The 24,729-nt window shown below is 40.8% G+C and overlaps 3 protein-coding genes across 9 annotated transcripts; 1 reads left to right on the forward strand and 2 right to left on the reverse strand.

Moving 5' to 3' along the window:
* Positions 1–388: 388 nt before the first annotated feature.
* On the reverse strand, positions 389–6,674 carry LOC137962023 (uncharacterized). Of its 4 annotated transcripts, none has more exons than XM_068808721.1 (17): positions 6,362–6,674; positions 5,472–5,741; positions 4,754–4,875; positions 4,580–4,668; positions 4,462–4,497; positions 4,228–4,321; positions 4,108–4,150; positions 3,924–4,024; positions 3,544–3,608; positions 2,855–3,351; positions 2,667–2,754; positions 2,436–2,582; positions 1,498–2,063; positions 1,277–1,415; positions 1,119–1,187; positions 912–1,040; positions 389–830 (listed from the first exon to the last, which is right to left on the reverse strand). In XM_068808721.1, exons 2-17 carry the CDS (start codon positions 5,678–5,680, stop codon positions 717–719), a joined length of 2,508 nt encoding a protein of 835 aa, XP_068664822.1. In that variant the 5' UTR covers positions 5,681–5,741; positions 6,362–6,674; the 3' UTR covers positions 389–716. The 4 variants fall into 4 exon arrangements, with proteins under 4 accessions (XP_068664822.1, XP_068664821.1, XP_068664820.1 ...); XM_068808720.1 differs by having other exon boundaries at positions 3,924–4,027; XM_068808719.1 differs by having other exon boundaries at positions 912–1,187.
* Positions 6,675–14,376: 7,702 nt separating this feature from the next.
* LOC137962708 (S-type anion channel SLAH2-like) lies at positions 14,377–18,502 on the forward strand. Of its 4 annotated transcripts, none has more exons than XM_068809730.1 (5): positions 14,377–14,589; positions 15,515–15,668; positions 16,163–16,840; positions 16,931–17,733; positions 17,884–18,502. In XM_068809730.1, the coding sequence occupies exons 3-5, from the start codon at positions 16,175–16,177 to the stop codon at positions 18,203–18,205; spliced, it is 1,791 nt and encodes a 596-aa protein (XP_068665831.1). In that variant the 5' UTR covers positions 14,377–14,589; positions 15,515–15,668; positions 16,163–16,174; the 3' UTR covers positions 18,206–18,502. The 4 variants fall into 4 exon arrangements, with proteins under 4 accessions (XP_068665831.1, XP_068665829.1, XP_068665832.1 ...); XM_068809728.1 differs by having other exon boundaries at positions 15,515–15,646; XM_068809731.1 differs by having other exon boundaries at positions 15,515–15,633.
* Positions 18,503–23,332: 4,830 nt separating this feature from the next.
* Positions 23,333–24,256, reverse strand: LOC137963388 (probable membrane-associated kinase regulator 6). Its single transcript, XM_068810511.1, has 2 exons — positions 23,566–24,256; positions 23,333–23,475 (listed from the first exon to the last, which is right to left on the reverse strand). Exons 1-2 carry the CDS (start codon positions 24,254–24,256, stop codon positions 23,420–23,422), a joined length of 747 nt encoding a protein of 248 aa, XP_068666612.1. The 3' UTR covers positions 23,333–23,419.
* Between the last annotated feature and the right edge of the window lie 473 nt (positions 24,257–24,729).

Genomic DNA, 24,729 nt, shown 5'->3' on the forward strand with positions numbered 1-24,729 from the left:
TAAAATTTCTTGTATATGACTAATTCGAATATCTTTCAAATATTTAATTAATATTAAATTGGAAAAATCTCATTAAGAAATGAAAAAAAAATTAATGGGTTTTCAGTAATAGGTTTCGTAAATATATCTCCGAGTAAATGAGCTAAAACACAATCTGTATTTATCTATAAACTCCATCAAATCGAAGTCTATATCTTTGGAAACTCCAAGGCTGCCGTTAATAGGATAAATATCGAAATAATGTATCAAATAGATTCAAACTCAAAAGCGTTGTAATCTCTATAATCACTGTTGTAATTTTATAAATAATTATCTCCTCTTTAATGAAAATCACGACAAATATTATTCTTATCTCTAGGCCTGTTGAACACTTTTGTGAGAATTAAAGTTACATAAGAAAATACAAGATATATTGACATAAATAATTAATTACAAATTACCACAGGTAGGTAGATAAGGGGTTCTTTTCAATTTTATATGTGACTGAAATGTCCCTCCATTCTTAATCACGCTATAACCACACCAACTCACCCTGCTCGGTACAGATTCCAGCAAACTGTTTCATCAACCAGCTCCCGATCGATCAATTCCATGCTTAAATTCTTCCAATTGCCGATTGATTGGTTCCCATTGAATTTCGCCCACTTCCGTCACTGCAGGGCTCGTGGGAAGAACGAAAAGAGTTTCTGTGGTGGGATCGCTTATTTTTGTCTAATCTACAGGAAGTAAGATAACTGTTCTTTCTTTCTTGAACCTCCTTCTCCATACAATTCGTTCCACTGTTTCAGCTCATTCATGCCTGCTCCTTCGGCAGCAAAACTTGCCGCAACCTGCATTTATAGAATAAACACGTCGAGAGATATATTATAGGTTTCTTTGAGCAGTCTCTGAGGGCAGTCAAGATGGCTCACCTGGTTCTTTGCCAGCCTCATATCTTCCATGTTCAGTGGTCTGAGGGTTATCACTCTCTCTCCCTTTTCTTCTTCTTTGGCATCCTCCTCCCCCTTGTTCTGCGCTTCTGCAGCTCTTCTCTTCCGCTCCTGTGAGGTGAAAGGAAGTCGATAATAGCTCAAAATATGCTTCGCATATGAAGAAAGAGAAACCCAGTTTGTTCTTACCATGTCCTTCAATCTTTCCTTCTGTATTAACTCTCTCACAGGTCTGTAGGCAGCGGTCATGCACAAGTTCTGCTCACCAGGGTAACTCAAAAGGTCATAATGGTAGGCGTGGTGCTAGCATCTAAAAAAAAATTCTTAATGTCCAGAAGGAAACAGACCTTCAGATCGCTTCCACTATGTCCTTCAGTCATCATGGCCAGCTCCTTATAGTCAAGTCCTTCTTCCACCTTTTCCTTCGACAAGAGTGTTTTTAAGATTGATTCTCGACTCTCCACGCCGGGAAGACCCACCATGATTCTAAAGCAACAGCAGCAATTAGATAATCGCACCTCAATAGATGAAAATAAATACAGGTGCCTAATATAGAAACATGTCATACCTCCGCTCAAACCGTCTAATAATTGCCTCATCAAGATCAAAAGGCCTGTTCGTTGCAGCGAGTACAAGGATTCTTTCCCCGGGTTTTGTCATCAGGCCATCCCAATGTGTCATGAACTCGTTCTTGATCTTCCTCATTGCCTCGTGTTCGCCAACTCTTGTTCTTTGCCCCAGCATGCTATCCACTTCATCTACGAATATAATTGTTGGAGATACCTTTGCTGCCAGTGTAAACAAAGCTCTGACATTCTTCTCGTCCTCCCCGAACCATTTTGAAGTAATGGTTGACATGGAGACGTTTATGAAACTCGCCCCGGCTTCTCTAGCAATGGCCTTGGCCATCATCGTCTTCCCTGTACCAGGAGGTCCAAAAAGCAGAATACCTCTACAAGGCTTTAAGAGACCTCCTTTGAAGAGGTCCGGTCTCCGGAGGGGTAGCATGACCAGCTCCTGAAGTGACTCTTTGATCTCATCTAAGGCACCAACATCATCAAAGTTCACTCCAATTTCACTTGCTGGAATGACCTCTGGCCTAATGCGTTTCTCAAACTCATTGTCAGGGATTTCCTATTGCACACACAATACAAGCTCATAAGAAACTTGAAAAAATTCCACATAGAATTCAGTAAAAAATTTGATGAGGAGAATACAGAGTCCTGGTCTAGAAGTGCAAACCGTGTAACTTATTGATGTGTTGGAATTAAAACTTGACTAAAAATTAAACATATGGTACAGAACATGAGAAATGTATATATCCAGGCAACAGCTATTTGTCTTATCCCATTCCCCCATTGTCAAAGGGATTCACACAAGCTTGAACAAAATATGATAGGAACCACGAACATTCGGTTAAGACTCAACTGCAGAAACCTGTAAAAGTTTTTGACACATGAACATATTCAATCTTCTGCTTGAACTATTAATTTTACTAGAACTTACAGGTGCTTTTGTTGGAGGGGATGGATTCTCATTATCCTTGCCCACCACTGGCACAGTTCTCTCTGTTTCAGCTTTGCTTTCATTTGCTGGAGCTTCGGCTCGCGACTCAGGGTTTGCACCAGCAGCAACACCCTCTTCTGTATCTGCCTGAAATGGTGTGAAAAATAGAAAAAAGTGTCAAACCTGTACTCTCTATCTCTTGACTGTTGTATTGATGAATATTTAACTGACCTTGGCAGAGTCAACATTTGTTTCTAATTTTAGAGCATCTTTGCCACCTATTTTACTTTGCTGGAAAATACTCAATCCATGTGACAAGCTGTTCACAACGGCATATACAGCATTATGTTATTGATTAGCGCAAAAGAAATGCGTGAAACCAAATAACATCAATAAAATTATCATTCAAACAACCAGACCTCTTTGATGAAATGACAAGCTTCCCATTCCTGTACTCGGGGTCTTTAGTATTCATCAGATGGTAAGAAATTGCAGATACTACAATTTCTTCAATGTACTGGCAGAGAATTTCTGTATCAGATAGGCAGATGGCACCAAGATCATCACAGTCAAGATCATTTGCTGCTAGAACCTCAGAAATGTGGTTTCTGCTATCCTGGTACTGGATCATTTTCATGTCTTCTTCTAGTTGAGACTTCCAGCTATCAAGGTGGGTCTCGTCTTCCGGTGGTTTGATATTGATATTATAAGGAAATAGAACAGTGAGCCTCTCATCCACCTCTTCGTAATCATTACCTGTATCTAACATCCTTGAACCAAGGATCAATATGGGTCCTGACAGTTTCTGCAGCATTTTCTTGAACAAGTTATATACCCGTTGTGATCTAAACACAAGCCTCTCAACTTCCCTGAGGTAGAGAATGATGGGGCTGGTTTTTGATACTGAAACCAGGACCTGGAAGTGAAGAAAATATTGTTTTTCAATGGAGGATCACATGCTAAAGAACTTGTACCAGCTAACTAATTGAATATTTCTGATCCTAGTTCTGGCATTGCATTGAGTTTACCAGGATATATAGCAATGGAAATATCATAAAAATCAGAACACCTTCTAAAGGTTGTCCACTGCAAGGAGCAGCTTACAAACCTTATATAGTGACTGTATTAGGAGTTTCTCATCAAAAGACCAACTGCTTGTGCGCATGAGTGGAGCTGACAGGAGGAAAGGGACACAAGATGTCGGTTAAAACAGGACAGCTATAAGTTGAAATTATAGCAGTATTAATGACAGATATTGTTAAGCAGTAGATTTTGGTAAAACCAGGAAGAAATTTACATAAAAATGTTTTAACAAAATAAAACAGACAAGAAGCATTAAAGAAAAGATAATAAGGGCAAGCAACACGATTGGATGCAACATTTACGCTTGAAATTTTTAAGACAGTCAGGAATTCAGAAATGCACAAAACGAAGCACATTTACATTTCTCAACAGAGCAAATTAGATGAGAAGATATTGGATCAGAACCTGGATTAGGGGGAACACTTTGTGATGCAAGATTGCTCATATCAGCAGCAGTAGAAGCATTTCTTCGTAGCTTCGGAGGAGCACTCAAAGATTCAGAACCACTGCTGGTAAATGAAGAAGATCAGAGTTAGGAGAAGTACACCAACGATGAATGGAACTGTACTTCTAGACTGTCTGGTTATACCTTGATCTTATCTCCACAACACTACTCTGTCTTCTTAATTTCCCTGAAATAAAATTCTTTTTAGAGCTAGACACAAATTGGGAGAAAAACAAAGCTATTTAACATTAAGCCATTCTGTACCTCTGTTTTCCTCTGGTTGTGGAAGAACAGACAATGACCCAAATAGAGCAGAAACACGCTCCAGTGTGGTCTCAGAGATGGACCTCTTGAAAGACTACAAAGTTAGAATTAACAGAGAGGTATGGATCAGCATTCAATCGATGCAACAGGTAGATGCAGGTTGACCAGTGCAAGTCATGGCTCTCAATAACATGCAATGCATTAGAACTTTATATAAGAATAGAGAAATCTTACTGATTCTCTGTTTGCACTTCCATATTTGCCTGATATCTGCAGGAGAACAAGGTTAGATCCAGTAGGGAAATACAGAAAGAGTCAAAACCAAATTAAACTTGTAGACTATAGACCTTACCTTCAGTGAAAAATCAGTCACATCAAGCAACAGAAATTTGGCTTCAAAGTAATGCGCCAGAGCCTTCGCTAGCATTTGCTGGTAAAGCTCTTCACAAATAGAAAGTTTGAATGAGCAGAACATTCTACGAGTTATTTTGGATTACAGTACAGGATGAAATTCCAGATGACCTACCAGCAGGTCCAGAGAGCAAGATGGCACGGCTGGCTGGAGAGAGATTTCTGGTATATTTTGAAAAATCCACTTGCTTCAGATGAACATAGGCAGCACTAGTCAATAAAACTCGAGTCTGCTCACTGTCAACAGAAAAAGAAGTGATGTTCTTCAAATAATTCGTACGTCTTCTTACTGCCTCAATTGCATGAAACTGGAATTTAAAGACAGCTCGAGTCTATAAAGAATCAGGACTGCGGAAACAAGTTAAAAAGATTAACAGACTTAGGCCTACTCAGTGTTATTTATGCATCAATTATAAGCAACCAAGAAGTCAAGCTAATATAATCTTGAACACCTTTCTTCTGGCAAACAGGTTAGAGACGGAGATCAAGAATTGTCGATGCCATCCGCTTTTGGGTATGGAACCAGTTGCTGCAGTGAGCCTGATTTATCGGACACAGGAATCAAACCCATAATCGGAAACAGGGTGAAGGCAACTGACATTGGAATCACTAAACTGATAATATTTAGATGGGTTGCCCATCTCCGGTCATGGAAGTTGAAATACAAACAAGATCAATATCCAAGTAGTTAAAACAATCAAAAGGATTGAACGTTTGATCGTAGACACGGAAAGCCACAACGTTCTTTTCCGACGCATTTGTATTTTTTAATCACCATATCTTCATAAATAATCTACAAGTTAGGCCTCCGATCAAGCACATAAATCACCTACCTTAGATAATAAGGAAATTCGTCGAAAGTTACGTTACTACTCCTGCCATCAACGATCAGTCTCAGCAGCTCCCGCTCGATCCGCTCGGTAGTGACTCCGGAGGAAGAATTGGCGGACGACGACCATTTCGTCTGTCCAGAAGCCAAACCCAGACCAACACCAACACCGACCCCAACACTCAAGGCCGACATTAGAATTTGCCTGTCCATTGCTTTTGCTCGACACGATTTTTTCTACGTCCGCTTATTCTGAACAACTACTGCTTTTCCCCTGCGAAAAAACGAGACCAATGTTTTCCTATGTAAGCTTAAGCTCTCCTTCCCACGTTTAAATATGTAAATGAAAGAAATTTATGACAGATCTAGACATGAAAAACAAGGCACTTCTGGCAGATTTTACGCTGTGCTGGAAAAGAAAACGAAATTGAAAATCCTGAGCGACTCAGCGTTCCGTTTCGAGATTAAAAAAAAAAAAACTACACCGAAATGGATCCCCCACGGGATATTAAAATCTTGACGCTAAAAAAGAAGGAAATATCTAACAAATTCGACCTTCGAGGCTAGAAATGAAGCAAATAAACCAGAAGGCATTCGACGAGACGTTTCAGTATATTTCAAAAAAACTCCTTGAACGACAGAGGAAACAGGACGTAATGATAGGTGACGGTTACACAGATTAAATTGAAAAGTCAGATTTCTAGACAGTTAGGAACAACTGGAGAGCGGGAATGGTTTGATATATCATCAACTGAATATTGCAGTACTCTCTCCAGGAGAAAAAAAAATAAAATCAAACAGAAATCCAAAACCTGGCCAAATTAGGAAATCGGACAGATGTTAGCAATGAGAAATGAATCTTTGTAGGAAAAGAAGAGGAAAAAATGGTCAGACCAATCCGCTTCGGTGGAATTCAGACAGAAATTCTGTGCGTCAACCTCCGACGTGAAAATCTCTTAACAACCTCCGACGTGGGTGCTTAGACGGTTTCCTTTTTCTTCTTGTTTTGATGTCTTAGCGTGTGGGATGAGTGGTAATATATATAGGTGCGAGTAAAGCGGATCCGGATCTGTCCGCAAAAGCAGCTCCGTCAAGGGGGGAGCGCTTTTCGACTTTTCCGGCAGCCGGGGGAGGAAGAGATAGTTCCCGTTATTTCAGGCTCAGCTTCGTCCCTCGATTTTTGACTAGTTTTCTTTTGCTGGGGGCAGAGAAGATGCGGTCCGTCGTTCTGCATTCTCTCTTATTTCTTAGCCTCCGAAGGGCGTGCAATGCCTATGTTTATGGTTATCGCGGGTGTGGCTTGCTTCGACGTCTGTCAATGTCTGATTGACGTCCGCCTGAGGCTCTTTTTTTCATTTTTCTTTATTCACAAGCATTCCTTTTTCTTCATTTATTTATTTATTTTATCTTCCCTTGTCTAATACAATGTATGCTGTCAAGTACACGAAAGTCGACAATATACCGTCATCGTGTTCCTTCTCCCCGGACGCGCCGAAAAATCAGTCGGAGGCGGTTGCAACGGAGCTTCTAAATTCTACATTTCCATCATAATAATAATAATAATCAACAAATAACTAGCCTCCCTGTCGACTCCACCGTAACCAGATTACAGATATTTAAGACTGGTTAAGATGCTTGAAAATAAAAGAAATCAAAACAAAACTATCTCTTCCGTTTCGCTAACCTAATCAGAAATTCAGTAAAAAGATCTTTGTTGTTTTGTCATAAATGATTTTGTGACTGAGGCGATAAAAGTGGTAGCAAGCTTGGCCAATAAGAAATGGGAGGAAGGGTGACTGAGGGTGCTGTTACGAAGGGGTATGCTTCCGCCGCCAGGGAGAACGGGACAAAAGACGGACGGTGGGTGGCCCAGTAAACGACGGAATTGCGGCCGGGAGAGCAAACACAGCGGCTGATCAGTGTTAACTGTTCTTTTAATTTAACGCATAAAGGGTAACCGTGGAGTTGGAGAGAGATTTGATTTTCCGCTCCACTAAGATTATATATAATTATTTTAATAGACAAATAATTTTGGTTCTGTTCTTTCACTATTCTCCATGGCCAGTCGGCGGCCCGGCTGCTTTACAGCGACGCCTAGGTCTCAAAAAAGCTAGATTTTCTGGCTTTACACGCGTTCTTAGCCAACTGCTTTTGCAATGGGCGGCGGCCACGTACTGGAACGCTTTTCCTCGCATCGGTCTTGACCGGAAGAAAGCAAAGGGTTTCTTCCCCTGTTATTCCATGATGCATGGCATGGATAACACGTAAGCAGGTCCAGGAGATTCCACTCTTTCACTACAGACTCCGTGTAGGCTTCTGGTTCTGGTGCTGCGAGGAGGGGAGGGGAAGTTGGGACAAAAATTCTGGGACGATGAAGAAGAACAGATGTCCTCCCTGCGATTTACTTGGAAGTTGATAACGGTTCTCATCGTAAAATACATTAGATAATATTTCCCAACTCGGCTACGTATTTTACCGAGCACAAGAGGTCGAGATCGATCGGTTTAGATTTTTTTTAGTATTCACTGATAAGCAAGATGGGCAGAGAGACAAGGAAACCAGGCACCTGATGGGGGGCCGCCGTTCAATCAAATAATTCATTGCATGCTCTTCACGTACACATACAGGTAATGGTTGCTCTGTTGGTGGGCGAGTCCATCGACAGAGCCGTCCCTTGTCCGTTTCTGATCTATTGTTTCTTCCCAACAACACCATCTCTGTTGTGTTACTAGTAAACTTCCGCTTGGTAGCATGAGTCCACGAATTTGAGAAACCAAGACCTTTACAAGATTGTCCAAAAGTGCTTTCTTCCTTTTCGTTCTGCACCAGTTAGTGCAAGCGACTGGTTTGGACGACTCAGAGGGTATGTGATGGAATCCACAACGAAATGATTTGACATAAGTTTCCCTCTCTTCTGAGTGGTGCTCTTCAAAAGTCGGGAATCAAAAGCACCAATACAGAAGCCGAGAGATTATTTTATTTTTCCTCTTGCTTTGCGGAAGGTGATATCCAACTGCAAACAAAGGCCTAGCCTTCTTTCTTTCTCTCTCTCTCTCTCTCTCTCTCGCTGCTACCTTTACTTCGCTTTTCTTTTCATCTTTGCCAGTTCTTTCGCCCTTTTTGTAACTTGTTGACTTTCCGATGTCTTGGTTCTTAGATACCGATCAAAGGCAGCAAACTGTCTCTTAAGCGAGAAGGAAAAGTCACGATCTGAAGTCTAAACTTTGATGCCACTTCAGTTTTTCTGAAAGTAGACATTGGTTATCTGGGGAACTACTGATCAGATAAGAGGATTCGGTTTTAACGATGATTCTTTAAAGTAAGATTTAGATGGCAAGGATCTTATATGGACTTTCATGCTTTTCGGTGCTCGCGTGGGGATTGTGGGTTACACGCATGGCCACTAACACTGGTTGGGATTCTTTCAACATCATCTTCCTTTCCCACCCAGTTCCCACCTTGCCTTTTCTCTGAATCCACGCTTCTTATAACCTTCTTACATTCCGTTTGCTTCCACCCAAGTTCTGCTAACATATAAACGGATTCGCTTCTACGTTGTTGCTTAAGAACGTAAAAAAAAAAAAAAGATCTTTCTGGGAGGCTGCAGAATTACTGGTTAAAGTTGAATATTGAATTCCTCGATCAAGTGATTCTCGACATGTTGAAGCATATGAATTAAAACCCCACTAAGCGATGATTTGACATATTGTTGCTTGCCATTTTGTAGTGGTAGATTAGTCACTTCCGAAACACAGAAGTGTCGGTAAAAAGAAATGGGTCAGCATCTCCAGGAATCTTTCTGTACCTATTCATCCAGTCTTGCAACTAGCCAGACTCTTTAATTTATTGATCTGTTCTCTCCACCAATGCAGAACTAGGTAGCTTCTCCTGATAATATGGCTGATAGGTTTTTAATCCCAGTTTTATACAGGCAAGAATACCAGTTCTCGTATCATGTCTCGACGTCTCTTCATATTATTAGTGTATGTGATTGGTGTAATCTCTGTCAAAAGTAGAGTCTACAAGTGATTGAACAAGGTATAACTTTGCTGTTCTTCATGAGCTTCCCAAAGCTGCTATTCAGCGATTGGTAGTGAAAGTGTTCTGCATCGACAAATTTTGTGGCGGCAAATGCAAGACAAAAAGGCAGGTTTCCATGGTTCGTGATTGATTAGGGACGGAAAATGACTCAATCTGTAGCAAACAATACCGTCTTTTCATTCAAAATGCTTCAGCAACAAGACAAAGTAGCTTTTCTGCTTCCTGTTGGCAGTAGCCAGTGGGCTCCCTCCGTCTTCCGACTTACCGTCCGTTTCCATTTCTCCGTACCCAGACTTGTCGGCAAAAAGTGGCGACTCCAGAAGCTCCATAGCTTCTCGGAAGATTTCAGACACGCAAAGTCATGGATCAAAAAAGATGTTAGAAATAGATTCTCGTATTTAAATTCTAAAGGCGCTGCTTTGTTAGGTAACCACTTGCCAGTTCCATCCCAAAAGTTGCTCATGGTGGATGTCTTTTTTACTGGTTTTCCGTAAAAACTTTCGAAAGGAAGGTGGCAAATATAATGCTCGGATGGTCAAGAATTGGTCCAAAAAAAGGGGTTTTGGGCTTCAAATTTCATGGATGCCCTTAATTGGGCTACAGGCCCACAGTGTTTTGGACTTGAAAAGATTGTCCAAGTTCATTCCACCATGCCCATATAGGATCGAGGGCACTTCACCGACCACCCTCTTCAATAATATACATTCCAAAATGACTAATATTTTTTTTGTTGGTTTTTTTTGAAAATCCGAGAAGAAAAGAGTCAACGAGCGTTATCATTAAAATCAGAGCACATTGAATTACGTCATCATTGGGTATGTGATGTGCTTGTCATTAAAATCAAAGCACATTGAATTACGTCATCATTGGGTATGTGATGTGCTTGAAAAGAAAGAATTAATGTTGGAGAAAGTTCACACTAATGAGAATGACTCCGATATGTCAAACAAAGTCCTTACCGCCTTCGAAGCTTGAAGCTTGTTGTGACAAAGCGGGTTTGGTTAAGGGTTCTACCTCATGAATCATGAATGGGGAGGAGGAGTTTTGATAGGTCCCTATTTGGTTAGGACTTAATTATAAATACAAGTTTTGTTTAGACCTTTTTTGTAATTCTCTGTTTTGTAACCTAAATTTACTGTTCTCTCTGGTTCGTCGTTTCTCAACTCAGAAAAAACCAATAGTTTTTTAACTAATAAACTTGTACCCACTAATTCATATAATTTATGCAGAGACGAAACCTTTGTCCGAGATGAGTAAACCAGAAACACACATAAAATTGATAATGGTGAGTCGTGATCTTTCTGCATTTCCATGAAATGCCAGTTTGGATTTATTCTTTCATTACTTCTGACAGCCCAAGAGGACAGCAAATGGATGATGTCTCATCGTTCTCGTCATAATGGCTCTACTAGTCAGAATCCACCAAACGCATGCAGCAAAATTAATAGACACTCATCAAAACGGAAAGCCGTCCCTGAATCTGCTCAAGCATTGAGCTGGTGATGGTTGAAGTGATGTACTTGGTGGAAGAGTTTAGGCCGATAGTGGAATGGAGAATATAAATTCATTTTCTATAATCATGATTCTCTTGAAAGCAGAAGAGCCATGGAGCTTTTTGAAATAGCTGAGTTCAGTCTGGGAAGGAGAACGAAAGCTGCTAACTCCAGTGGAAAGAGCAGAACTGCTTTTGGTGTTTTATTGTGTTAGGTCGGAGTTCGGCAAGCTGACGGCGAAGCAGCTTTCTACTTTAGACGAATTGACGAGTGTTGTGGAAAATGCATGTGGACGCGGACTGGATGGGGACGGAGAAGCTCCTCAACTCAGAGCTACGACTTTTAAGAATTTTGTGCGGTCTCTTCCGATCTGATTTCCGACATTTCTTGCTTTGATTCCTCAGTTACCAGAATAAATAAGGGAATTTTACCAAAATACCGATTAAAAATAACTTATTTATAATAATAACGAAGACCATAAAATATTTACAAAACTACCGAACTTTGACTGGTCCACTGTATATGTGGACAGTCAAAGGTGACACGTAAGCTTTGACTGCTTACGTGTCGCTTCATCATCGGAGCGATGCTGCAGATGAACACATAGGCTGCCCCGTCATTAATTTTGACACGTCATCTGCCACGTAATTTACCACATCAATATAAATTACTTTCTGTTTTCACTGTCATCTGGCCACGTAAGCACCCGCCACGTCAGCCCTCACTTATGTTTTTAATTCTAATCTCTTCCACGATTTTCTCCTCTCCGCTCGTTGCTCCCCTGCCGCTCGCCTCTCCTGCTGCCGCTCGCCTCCCCTGCTACCGCCGCCGCTCGGCCTCGCCCCTGCCGTCGCTGCTCTGCCTCGGCCTCGCCCCTGCCGCCGCTCGCCTCCTGCCGCTGCTCTTCCTCTGCCTCGCCCCTGCCTCTGCCTCGGCCTCGCCCCTGCCTCTGCCTCGGCCTCGCCCCTGCCGCCGCTCGCCTCCCCTGCTGCCGCCGCTCGCCTCCTGCCGCTACTCTTCCTCGGCCTCGCCCCTGCCGCCGCTCGCCGCCCCGTCTCAGCCTTTTATCTCTCCTCTGTTCATCCTCTCGCCGCGAACGTTCTTCCTCTCTGTTCCCCTCCTCTCGACGCCCATTCCCTCGAAAATCAGGGGGGTGATTTTTTAGGATTTTTGTTAATTGAATCGAATTATTGTATTTAATTATAATATTCATTTGAATTTAGATGTTTAATTACTGTATTGATTTTTTTGTGATTTACTATTTAATTTCTGATTTTATGTTAATGAAAATTTTGCTAAATTAAAATTATAGTAAAATTTTGTAAGATTTTTAAATAAATAATATATATTTTTAATAATCTATTATTTTATAAATAAGGTAATAAAAAGTATACAAATAAAATATATTTTTAAACACTAAAACAACTTTTTTTATATATTTTTTAATTTATAAATATTTTAAATGGATAATATATGGTTAAGACTTAAGAGTAAATTTTTTTCTATTTATAAATATTTTAAATAGATAATATATGGGTAAGACTTAAAAAAAATTATTTATAAATATTTTAAATCCATAGTAAATGGGTAAGAGTTAGATTATTTTTATTTATAAATATTTTAAATTTCTAAATATTATTATTTTGTAAATAAGGTGATAAAAAGATACAAATAAATTATATTTTTAAACTCTAAAATATTTTTTTGTATATTTTTTTAAATTTTTAAATATTTTAAATCGATAATATATGGGTAAGACTTAAGAGTAAGATTTTTTAAATTTATTAATATTTTAAATTCATAATAAATGGGTAAGAGTTAGATTTTTTCTATTTATAAATATTTAGAATTTTTAAATATTATTATTTCGTAAATAAGGTGATAAAAATATACAAATAAATTGTATTTTTAAACTCTAAAATATTGTTTTTGTATTTTTTTTAATTTATAAATATTTTAAATCTAATTAATTTACTTATTTTATTTTATTTTTTAAAATATGAAGAAATAAAAAGTGTAACGATACTTTTTTTAATTAATTAATATTTTAATTGTTATTAAATGGTGTTAAATAAGTAAGAGTTAATTTTTTATTTTTTATTTTAATTTTTTAAATAATTTTTTTATTTTAGATATAAGGTAATAAAAAGTGTATTTGATTTTTTAATTTTTTTAAAATTTATTCAAAATTTTATCATGTAATGATATGGCAGATGACGTGTCAAAATTAATGACGTGGCAGCCTATGTGTTCATCTACAACATCACTCCGATGATGGAGCGACACGTAAGCAGTCAAAGCTTACGTGTCACCTTTGACTGTCCACATATACAGTGGACCAGTCAAAGTTCGGTAGTTTTGTAAATATTTTGTGGTCTTCGTTATTATTGTAAATAAGTTATTTTTAATTGGTATTTTGGTAAAATTCCCAATAAATAAACCAGCGTCCACCGTCTCAGCCTCTTTTGTCGTTCTTGGCTACTGTTAAAAACTCTCCTTTTCGTAGTCTCTTTGACGACGTCACTTGATTTCTTTCTGGTCATAATGTAGCATATCCACCATTGAAAGTCAGAAGGATTTCTTTTCTTCCTTTTTCTCTTCGCCACCAAAAATGTACCCCAAATTCCCGAAAAACTGGGTTCCACTTTCAGAACCAACCAGTTGGCCAGATTCCAGAACGAAAATATCGGAGAATCGACAATCCCCTGAAATCTCTCTGGTCCCCTCTTGAAATCCTTCATCGAACCCCAAGAAAAGCCTTCGACTGATCATTCTTCTGGACCTGAAGCACTTGAAAATGAACCGCTACTGCTGCTACAAGCTCGGAGAAACTCCGTTTTGAAACGCAATCGAGGGGAAGCTTCGCTGGGTCGGTTCGTACCTTATGTACAGGCCGATGCCAACGGAGCGTCAGTACCTCAAACTGCACCTTTATTTTCCACTCGGATGCCCTCGACGCATCTTCTGTCAACTCGAAAAGAAATCTTTTTTTATTCTTCTGAATCGATCGACCGCTTTTCTGTGCCTTCTCAATCACATTCTAGTTGATATGGTGATAATTCTGCGATCGAGACTGTATCATATCCAAAAAATTCCATCAGACTTCCATGATTCTCTGAAGATACGAAGAAACTTCTGGGAAGTCACCTTTCATTCCTTTCTAATTTCTTTGACAAAGAAGAACTGAAAATGCTTAGAGATGAACCCCGCGATCACGCCAAACCCATCACACACCCTTCTTCTAGGGTATAAAAGTATTTCAATAATTTACATTTGAATATTTATTGAAAAATTCAATAACTCCTAGCTGTACCAAGGCAGGTGCAAGTGCAACCATGCGTGATGTCCCACTGCGTTTTGGAATTTCAACTCCGATGTTGCAGTCCAACTCCGAATGTGGTGTCCGAACTTCAACATCGGAGCCGATCGACGTTGATTTCTTTCATCTTCTCCGCACTCTATCTCTCTTATAAATTTCGCCTCACTTTTCTTCTTCTCTCGTCTGTATTCCACCCATGATCTGCTAAGACTCGAGGCCTGTCTTCTCCCGGCGGCGCTGCGGCCTCTTTCCTCTATCAATTAAACAAAGTATGGCTTAGCTGGTGACGTTACATTACGCAATTTCGTCCCTTCTTCTGCCCGGATTTTGCTACTTATTCGATACTGTTTCACCTACCCATTTTTTATTCTTTTCTCTGTAGAATTTCTGTAGTCTTTCTTTTTTTTTTTGGTTGGATCTTGCGGTAAGCTATTTCATAGTTTTTGTAGCTTCGCTGTCACGAAGAATTTTTTTATTTCCTGCGTTTGGCAAGCGATTCTGAGTTGTCTTGCCATTTTATTAAGCTTTGTCAAACCTGAAAATACGGTCGATACTGAGAAGAGAACCTGAGAACGAGCTTTGATTTTCAATCTGAATAATATTCCAGAAATTTTCTCTCTAGGTACTCACCGTTCATGATATGTTCATTACTTTTTCTGAAACTATTGCAGCTCTGTCTCCCTTCGTTTTGTACTCGCACATATAATGTATGGTTCCTGGATGAGTTTTTTAACATCTACTGGTTATTCTCAGCTGTTTAGGCCATTGAAATCTCTTTCTATGAGCTTCTCCGCTCGCTTCAAACTCGGTTTTAGGCTCTCTGAGATTGAAATATGAGATTATGCGTTTTCATTGGGTTGATATTTTCTGATGACGTTTTGTGGTGGTTTTTAAAAATTTCTTACCCATATCATCGTCAAATTATTCGATAAATAACCCTAACGGTAGCGTCAATGCGTCTCATGGGCTGTTTTCATGGCTTTATTTGATTAAATTCTCTCTTACCGAGCTCTGTTTTTTCGTGATATGATTGAGTATAATTGATGCAACGCACATGACTTGGTTTATTATTATTATTTTCGTTTTCCTCATTAGAAATAGACTCTGATGTTTATCGGTTCTGAACCAGTTCGAATTCCTCGCTTTTAATATAAGTAGCCTGGCGAAGTGGCTAATTGGTGTCTGATTGCTCAGGTTGCAGATCTGGGCGTGCTTCCATTCCTGCTGAAGAACGCCTTTTTATCTCCTTCGATCTGATTCCTCTGGACATCGCTAAACACATTGAAACTGGTTCACCCTCCTTGCTGTTCAGTGTACGAATCGAAGGTTATTATATTTTCAGTCTCAAGTAATTTCTTCTGCTTCTAGATTGCCTCAATTCTCAAGATCCTTTTTGAAACGGAAGTGATAAAGCTGATGTTGTTTCTTCTCCGTAAGATATTTTCACATAACAGACGATCTTCCCCTGTTAGATACTAATTTCCGTCTTTTGCAAATGCATACATGAGCATTCAAACCAAAAATTTTAATTGTTTCTTCGACAGACGACTTGCTTCTTCTTTCTTTAGTATGAGGTCGGCGATCACCTTTAGAGTTCGTTCAGATGTGCCTATACTCTTCCGTTTTCCTTGCATCCATCTGATTGCTTATAAGCCACCACACCTCAGCTCATCGAATGCAAGTGAATTGGCTGCAATATCGTTCTTTCTGCTTTCCACTTGGCTTGATTACTGTAAAGAAAAGTGCAAAACTCTATGAGGATTACGACCTGAATTCTGTTTTTAGGCACTCTTCGTTCTGCAATTGACTAATATTCTCACTGTTAAATCTTTGTTGGTGCAGGAATTCTTTCCTATGGAAAACACTAAGAAATATGAGAATTCGGTCCAGCAGAATTCCCCTGATGAACTTCCCTATCTCTTCAATTATATAGAATCTAATGTTGTGACTGGCTTCGATGAGGAAAATGGCTCTGACAGTAACAAGCACCAACAAACAGCCACAGACTTCCATGATAATCCGGTTTCGACATCTACCCCCTCATCAAAGCCAGATATGCGGCCTATTGATTCCATTCGATCGCATTATATTTCTGTCAGCATACCCGCTTCACCTGAAACACTCTGTGTGGAGCAAACAAAGAAGGTCCTATTCGTCGATGAAGTCGAAAAGAATGCACGCTCTTCACCTACTAACATTCCGAAGCCGGGAAAGACCAAGTTTCACTCACAGCCAATGCCTTCGGGAGCTCCATATGTACAGAGAAATACCCAGGGAAAGTCAGTCTACTGGTCACAGGAACTGCAGAATTTCAGTAATCATCGGCATGGCGACTCCAACTATGAGTCCTTCAAGACATGGTCTGGAAAATTGGAGAGACAGATATCACAGCTGGTAACTGGAAGACCTCCGATGCCAAGACCAGAGGGCGGCGGCCCTTCACGAACCACTGAAATTGAAGCTGTACCCGTTGATCGCTTCTTTGATGCTTTAGAAGGCCCTGAATTGGATAAACTAAGGGTATGTGACTGGTACTCATATTCAGTTAATTGAAAAAAAAAAACATAGATTTTAAAGAATTTCTAACCTTATAAAAGTATTTTGATTTAGGCTTCGGAGGAGTTGGTTCTTCCACAAGATAAGCAGTGGCCATTCCTAATGCGATTTCCAGTCTCTTCGTTTGGTATCTGCCTTGGCGTCAGCAGCCAAGCTATCCTCTGGAAGACATTGTCGACATGCCAGTGTACAAGGTTCCTACACATTCACCCGGATGTCAACTCAATCCTCTGGTGCATTGGTGTAGCTCTTACAGTGATCATAGCCTGTATCTATTCTCTCAAAATCATATTCTTCTTTGAAGCAGTAAGGCGAGAGTACTACCACCCAATACGAGTCAACTTCTTCTTCGCCCCATGGATAGCCTTGCTCTTCTTATCCCTTGGTTTGCCTCCTCGTATAGCCCAAACCCTGCCTGCGTTTATCTGGTATGTGCTCATGACTCCAATTTTGTGCCTGGAGTTAAAAATCTATGGACAATGGATGTCTGGAGGTCAAAGAAGACTCTCTAAGGTGGCCAATCCATCAAATCATCTGGCAATTGTAGGGAATTTTGTGGGATCGTTGCTTGGAGCATCCATGGGGCTGAAAGAAGGACCAATTTTCTTCTTTGCCGTGGGTGTAGCCCACTATCTAGTCCTCTTTGTGACGCTTTATCAGAGGCTCCCCACCAACGAGACTCTCCCCAAGGACCTCCATCCGGTGTTCTTTCTGTTTGTTGCAGCACCCAGTGTAGCTTCAATGGCGTGGGCAAGGCTTCAAGGGAGCTTTGATTACGGGGCCAGGATCGCTTACTTCATAGCCCTTTTCCTTTATTTTTCTCTGGCCGTTCGCGTGAACTTCTTCCGAGGATTTAGGTAGCTACCATGATCTGTTCTCTAGTGCACTGAAATCTCTCTCGGCCCTTCCAACGGCCAACTCTGTCATTCGTGTATGTATTTGGTGGGTCTTGGGTCTTGGGTCTTGGGTCTTGACACTGATGCTATCCCAACTCATTTGTGTTACAGGTTCTCGTTGGCATGGTGGGCATACACTTTTCCGATGACAGGGGCTGCAATTGCAACCATCAAGTACTCGGCCGAAGTCCAGAACCCTGTCACGCAGGCTCTGTCCACCGTCCTCTCCGCAGCGTCAACCTTTACCGTAACTGCTCTGCTTGTAACCACCGTCGTCCACGCGTTTGTGCTTCGGGATCTCTTCCCTAATGATATTGCCATCGCGATCAGTCACAGACGACCGAAGGGAAAGAAACACTCGAATCATAGAGCCGTCAGTCCAGATGCGAAAAACATTGAATCGAATCGAGAGAGAAGCATAGACAGCTTCTGACGAGAGAGCTCCAGCATCTACGCTTCCTCAGGATTTGGAATTACGAATCCACAGGTCTCTCACCTAAGCAAACACGTAAATTATTTGGAATCTGGAGACCAGAGATGATCCTGACATTAAGCTCGTGGAGACATTTCCAAAGTAGCTTTGCTCGAAGATGGATGGTTAGAGTTTTCCAACAGCTAAGAAATCATTTAGGGTACTTGATAGCAACTTATGTTATTTTAATTGATGGATTTAATGGAAGTGGTGAAGTAACTCGTAATCAAACCAGATTTTAAAAGGTATAAATCGCATTCTGACTTAGATACCGAGTCTCGTAGCGTGTTAACAGTCGCTTGTGAGATTGATTGACATCAGTTTTCTTTGCTGCTTCTTTTGTAAGAAGAGATTGATTGACAGGTTATTACAGTGCTAAATTTTCAGAAATTTGTGTTTGAGAAAAATAACATTCTTATATTCAATAAATTTCACAATCACATCACTAAAATTCTTCTCATACAGACTACAAATAAAATAATTTGACATGAGAAAATAACCTTCTTTCTGGTGTGACAGTTTTTTGCACAACGAAGCGCTGTTACAGCAGGCCCTTCCGGTGACACCAGTGACCAATAGCACCGGCAACAACTACCTTCTACCCTCCCTGCAGCAGCTTCGCTTCTCACAACGGTGAGGAGCCTCTTGTCTTTCGGCACCGGTGACACTCGAGCTCATCTTCTCGCGAGGAAGGGGGGAGATTATTTCTCCCCTGTTCTGGTTTTCCGCCGAGACGACGCGGAAGGAAGGGGGTTACGGCGCTGGGGAGAACCTATCGTCGGGGATGATGGTCACGACGGAAACGACGGCAACGGCAAGGAGAGGAAGAAATCGAACGGACGGCCACAGAGGCGGCCGACGAGCAGCTGCGACGGCGGTATAGACGCCGGTGAACAACTACGACGGCGGTAGAGGCGGCAACAACAACCGATGGGAGGGGTCGGCGGTGACGAGGGGGGAGAAAATTTTTTTCCCCCCTCGCTCTCGCTCTCGCTCGCGATCCCATTACCGATTCATACCGATCCGACTCATTTCGAGCCGGTTCGCGAGCCGACGAACCGAACCTAACTTCGGTCGAGCTCGGCTCGTTAAGGTAAACGAGCCGATTTCAGTGCTCAGAGTTCAATAAATGATGAATCGAACCGAGCCGATACTGAGCCGAACCGAGCCGGCTCGCAAACCGGCTCGGTTCGAAGCCACCCCTAGGTGGGCCCACACGGGCTGAACCCACTGGTGTTGATTTTCAACATCTTAGAGAACACATCGTCGGAGGACTCCAGATTGATCTACCAAAGGCTTGATTTGAGTGAACGAATCGTTTTATAGGATGAATTTAACATGCTAATCAGCGTAAAAGCGCAAAAGCGCCAGCCTTTCAATTCTCTTTGCCACAAGGACATGGGAGACGAATTACAAGATTGATGGGAGGATTTTCTGTATGCTGACCCAGTTGCTACCCAACGTCTGCATCCGATTTTAGACCCATCCCAGCCGAAAATGTCTTAGATCCTCAGTGGAAGAGATTTGTTCTCAAGATCGCTACTCGCTTTGTTAAACTGCTGGACAACCAAGTAAAGCTTTTCTACATGAAGAAGCTGATACAATTGATGTAGTATCTGACCAGTGAAAGTGGTTGAACAACAAAAAGCTGTAGGGTGAGAAAGGAGATGAAGACCTGTGCTATGGGTGGCTGAAGAGGCAAGGGACATGGCAGAGACAAAGGTATTAATTGTAACAGTGACATCCTCGGTTGAGAGCCTGTAGATGCAGATTATGAGGCGCTCGGTCCCCCACCTATCCTTCCCAGGAGCTCAAGCTCCCTATTGTCAACAATCTCTGTGGCGTCCGATGGAGCAGGATCGTATGAGCGAGCCTGGAAGAGAGAAGCGAAGGAGCTCGGAGGTAGTGCTTTCCCTACTTGGCATTTCTCCGAACACAAACTTGTCCATGTCCCTCTCTGTTCCTCGCTGCCGTTCTCCTTTTCGACACTAACCCCGGTTTGGGTTTTCAATTTTCCACCAGGGAATCAAGCACCGAGAGCCATTCAGCCGCATTGCAGAGGACATGAGAAGCTAAACGAGTTCTTCAGCAAGGTTCAAAAATGGAGGGCCCCCCACAGGGGGCATAGAAAGCAATGGAATGGTTTCGGTCCCCGCCAGCCTGTTCAAAGAGAAACAAACCGGTGACAATAAAACCCTCCTTGCCTTCAAAAAATCAACCAAAGAAATTAATCAAGGGAATTTCACAAAAATAACTATTTAAAATAACTTATTTTGAAAAAGAATGATGTCATCAAAATATTTTCTCAAATACCCAACTTTGACCGGTCCACTGTACATGTGTGTAGTCAAAAGTGACACGTAAGCTTTGACTGCTAACGTGTCATGTCATTAGTGCAGTAAACATAGATCAACACGTCGACGGCCATGTCATTATTTTTACAACGTCATTTGCCACATAAGATGCCATGTCATTAAATGAAAAAATTGAATTTTTTTTTTAAATAAAAAAACTAGATGCATTTTTTATTACCTAATATCTACAATATTGGACATTTATCTTTGGGAAAAGTAATAAATTTTATGTCTCAAAGCCAAAAATAGAAAAAACCAAAATTATTACTAATTTTGATTACTTAAAGGTAATTTGGTTTTTAAATTAATTATTTGATAAATAAAATTTTAAAATTCTACTTAAAATCATGATAAATCTAATAAAAACTTATAGAAATGAAAATAATATGATTAATCATGTTAATATATTAATTAATATATTATTAAATTATTTTCAAGCAAGTATTTTTAAACTAAATCATCACTGTTTATAAAGAGAGGCTTTTTTTACTTGCATATGGAGAAAAGAATGTTTATAAAATAAAATTTATTGGATAAATAATAAAAGGGTAAATTAATAAATATTTAAAAAATATTAATATTTTTATTTATGTTACTTTTTTTAACAGAATAAAATAGTAAAATAAATAATTAATTATAATTACCACCCTTAGCGAATCGAGCCTACATATTGAACCGGGTTTAGCGAAGTCTATGAAGGTTAAAAAATTGAAGAGCGAGCGGCAGCGGCTAGAGGAGAGGGGGCGAGAGGAGACGAGAAGAGAAAGATGAGGAAGAGAGATTTTTGAGAAAAAAACATACAAGTGAGGGCTTACGTGGCACGATATGATAGGGCAAAATAATGACGTGGTAGCTTATATGGCAAATGACGTGGTAACCGACGTGTTGATCTATGTTTATTGCATTAATTACATGGCGACACATAAGCAGTCAAAGCTTACGTGTCACTTTTGATTGTACACATGTACAGTGGACGGGTCAAAGTTGGGTATTTGTGAAAATATTTTGATGATGTAGTTGTTTTTCAAAATAAGTTATTTTAAATGGTTATTTTTGTGAAATTCCCATTAATCAAACAACATATGGGTGAAAAGAGACAAGAAGAGAGAGAAACACCGAGACAATACTATCCGTTTCAACACTGGCACTCGTCTTCGAATATATTTATCTCTGTCCCCTCCACCTGCATCTTCCCATGTGTCAACACTAGCACTCGTCTTCGAATATATTTATCTCTGTCCCCTCCACCTGCATCTTCCCATGGGTCTGTTTGTCTCTCTGTATAACGCGCAATGAGACGCCCATTTTGAAATTTCATCAAATCTTCTCTTTCACACAATTCCCTTGTTTTTCAAAAGTTGGTTTTCATTTTTGTGGCGGAAAGCAGCGGTTTCGGCCGATTCTTTCGAGTTTATTAATATGACAAACGTTGAAGACTTGAAGCAGAGAAGATGCTTCCTAAACCTTGAGTTCACATTCTCCAATCATGGCGAGATATTATTTCTTTGGTTATTCTTTAATGGACTTATGTACTGACCACTGGGAAGTTGTACGTAAGAGACTGATTTACTTAAGTCTGCTGTCGTTGGTCTCTTCCCATTCCCATCAGATGGTGTATTCATTTCGACAAGTCTGCAAACAAAATATAAGATGGAATGAACTGTAAAAGGTAGGAGATGAAGTACGGGTGGTGGCGCTGCCGCTACGTGCCTCACATCCCGTTTAACATCAGCCTTCACGAGGTCTACTGTGTGGCTACGACAAACCAAATCTAGTTTATCCAACGAAAGCACGAAGGGCTAACACTTTAGTTTTGATACAGTTCAATATTAAAGAACTGGGAATCGGATCAGCCGGCTCAATCCCGTTGAACCAGCACCGCCGGAGTCCAATCCACTTCTTATACTTTAGAGAAATTCGGCGGAGCCCTGCATCACAGTCTTTTTTCATCTAAAGTTGACGACGTCCTTACTTGATAACTTTTTAGACTGGAATTTCCTACGCTCAAGTAGTATAAAATGATCTGCAAGGTTCACCATGACTGAGACATGGCTTTCCTAGCTAGTTCTCGTTTCCATTAGTATGCAAGAGCGATGTCTTCATCAACCTTAGAATAAAAAAGAGGAAAGAGCAGCCCTCTTGAGAAGAGAACTCTCAGAAAAGCGCAATAGGCGTCATTTCCTGAGACCCCCCAAGATTCAAGAAAGTTTTCCGGCGAGGACTGAGAAGATACATAGAAGGTCCTGTATCAAGAAACGGAAGAGTTGTTTTTGGCTCATGCACGTAGTTGTCCCATCACAGGTACAGCCCAATTCTCTTGGACTTAACGTTAATGAAGATGCCGTATTAGACGACACCTTAATTCAGCGGGACCGCCGACCTGAAACGTGGTACCGATAGGCTGACGCTTACGAACTTACAGTTTTTATCCTCGCTCAGCCATTACAATCCATGATAGACGATAAAAGAGGTGAGCAGGAGAAATTTCTATTATTGGTGAATTCAATAAAGAACAGAACAGACGCTTCTCTATTCTCAAGTAGTGAAGAGAATTACTTTTTATTAGAGGTGTGAACGCCACGCGTTCGTGGCTACCAGCATGATGCCAGCATCTACAACGTCTCATTGCCATTAAAAAAAAAAAAAAACTATACAAATGATCTCCATCTCCTCTCGTCACCAGACAAAATCAGCGAACCCATAATCAAGAATAGGAGAGAGAAGCAGTGAGAAAAAGAGAAGACAAAGAAGGAAATTCTAAGCCCCGTCCCCGTCGTCTTCTCCTTGTCTGTCTTCCCCCTTCTTCCTTCCATGCTAACGCTTAAATAGATGCTTCATTGCTCTGGAGTATTTCTTCTGAATCTATGCTCCTATTTTCTGAAACAAACGGAAGTTCCAAAACATATAATATAAATTAATACTGATTATGATTAGAAGAGAACAAAGTAAGAGGGCAAGACAACCTACCGATGGATTTCTTACAGTGGAGAACGGCCTCATAAATCGAGGTCTCCAAGTCGGCATCAAAGAGCACGTTATGATGAGAGAATTCCGGAGCAGAGAAGACGCTGCTCGTCCTCGGAGTCGTTACACACGAATGGTGGACGCAGCTGACTGAAGTGGGTTCAACCTTTGTCCCCTGTGTCATTCTTTTTTCCATCGGCGTCCTGCACAGGGGATTCAAAAAGCCCAAATACTTTCTCACAATCCGCTTGGAACATCTCTGCCACCTCTGTAACAAAGGGTAACGGGTCCCTGCGCTCGAGACTGCCAATTTGTAGGAAAATTGCGATGCGGTGGTGAGTCTAGAGTCGAGGAGGGGAGGCCGACCTCGGTCGACCAGCCCATCCGATTGTTGGGGCAGGGCCTTGGAGGATTGGAGGAGATGTAGAGGAAGGATTAGACCGTTGGAGAAGATCTGGTCTGCGTGAACCAAAGTGAGATGCTGAGAGTTGGGTAAGGTGAAGTTGAAATCCTGCACATCCGTGGAAGGTGTCTTGAAAGACACCAATCTAGGGTCCATTTCTATGTAAGAAGCCTCATCGGATGAGTCGAGGGATGGTCTTAGAGGGCCTTCCAGAGCATGCAAAGATGGTTTCAGATTGACTAACCAGCTGTAGGAGAAACTGTCGTTGGCGAGTTGTTGTAAGCCGTCCATGGCCTGCATCTTCCACCTCCGCGTCCACCCACCGACGACTAACAGATCGGGGTCCCGTTGGTAGCTTTTTCCTCCTCTTCTTCCTTCTTCCACTCGCTGGGGAAAAAAAAAAAGAAAAAAAAATGAAACGAACTGGTTGCCAAGACTGAAAGACACCCGAGTTTGCAGAGAGAGTGGAAACGGATATAAAGATCCTGAATACCAAAAATGCCCCCATGACTCAACACGTGAAGTACCGACAGTTAAGTACATTCGCAAGTACAGAATGACAATTTTACCCTTCGTGTACCGGGCACGGAAATTGATTTATTTATATTAATTTAAAATTTAAGATAAAATAAATGAGTGATGAAATAGGGAATTTGAGTAAATGATATATTTGATTAACAAATATATAAATTGGGAGCAATATTTGAAGGGCATATAAGTAATTTGGTAGGTTGATATAATGTTAAAAAAAGTTGGTGATGTGC

Source organism: Aristolochia californica, unplaced genomic scaffold (genome assembly GCF_029961685.1).
Source record: "Aristolochia californica isolate CCGP_79_NKW_82.1479 unplaced genomic scaffold, dmAriCali1.0.hap1 SCAF_4, whole genome shotgun sequence".
NCBI classification, from domain to species: domain Eukaryota; kingdom Viridiplantae; phylum Streptophyta; class Magnoliopsida; order Piperales; family Aristolochiaceae; genus Aristolochia; species Aristolochia californica.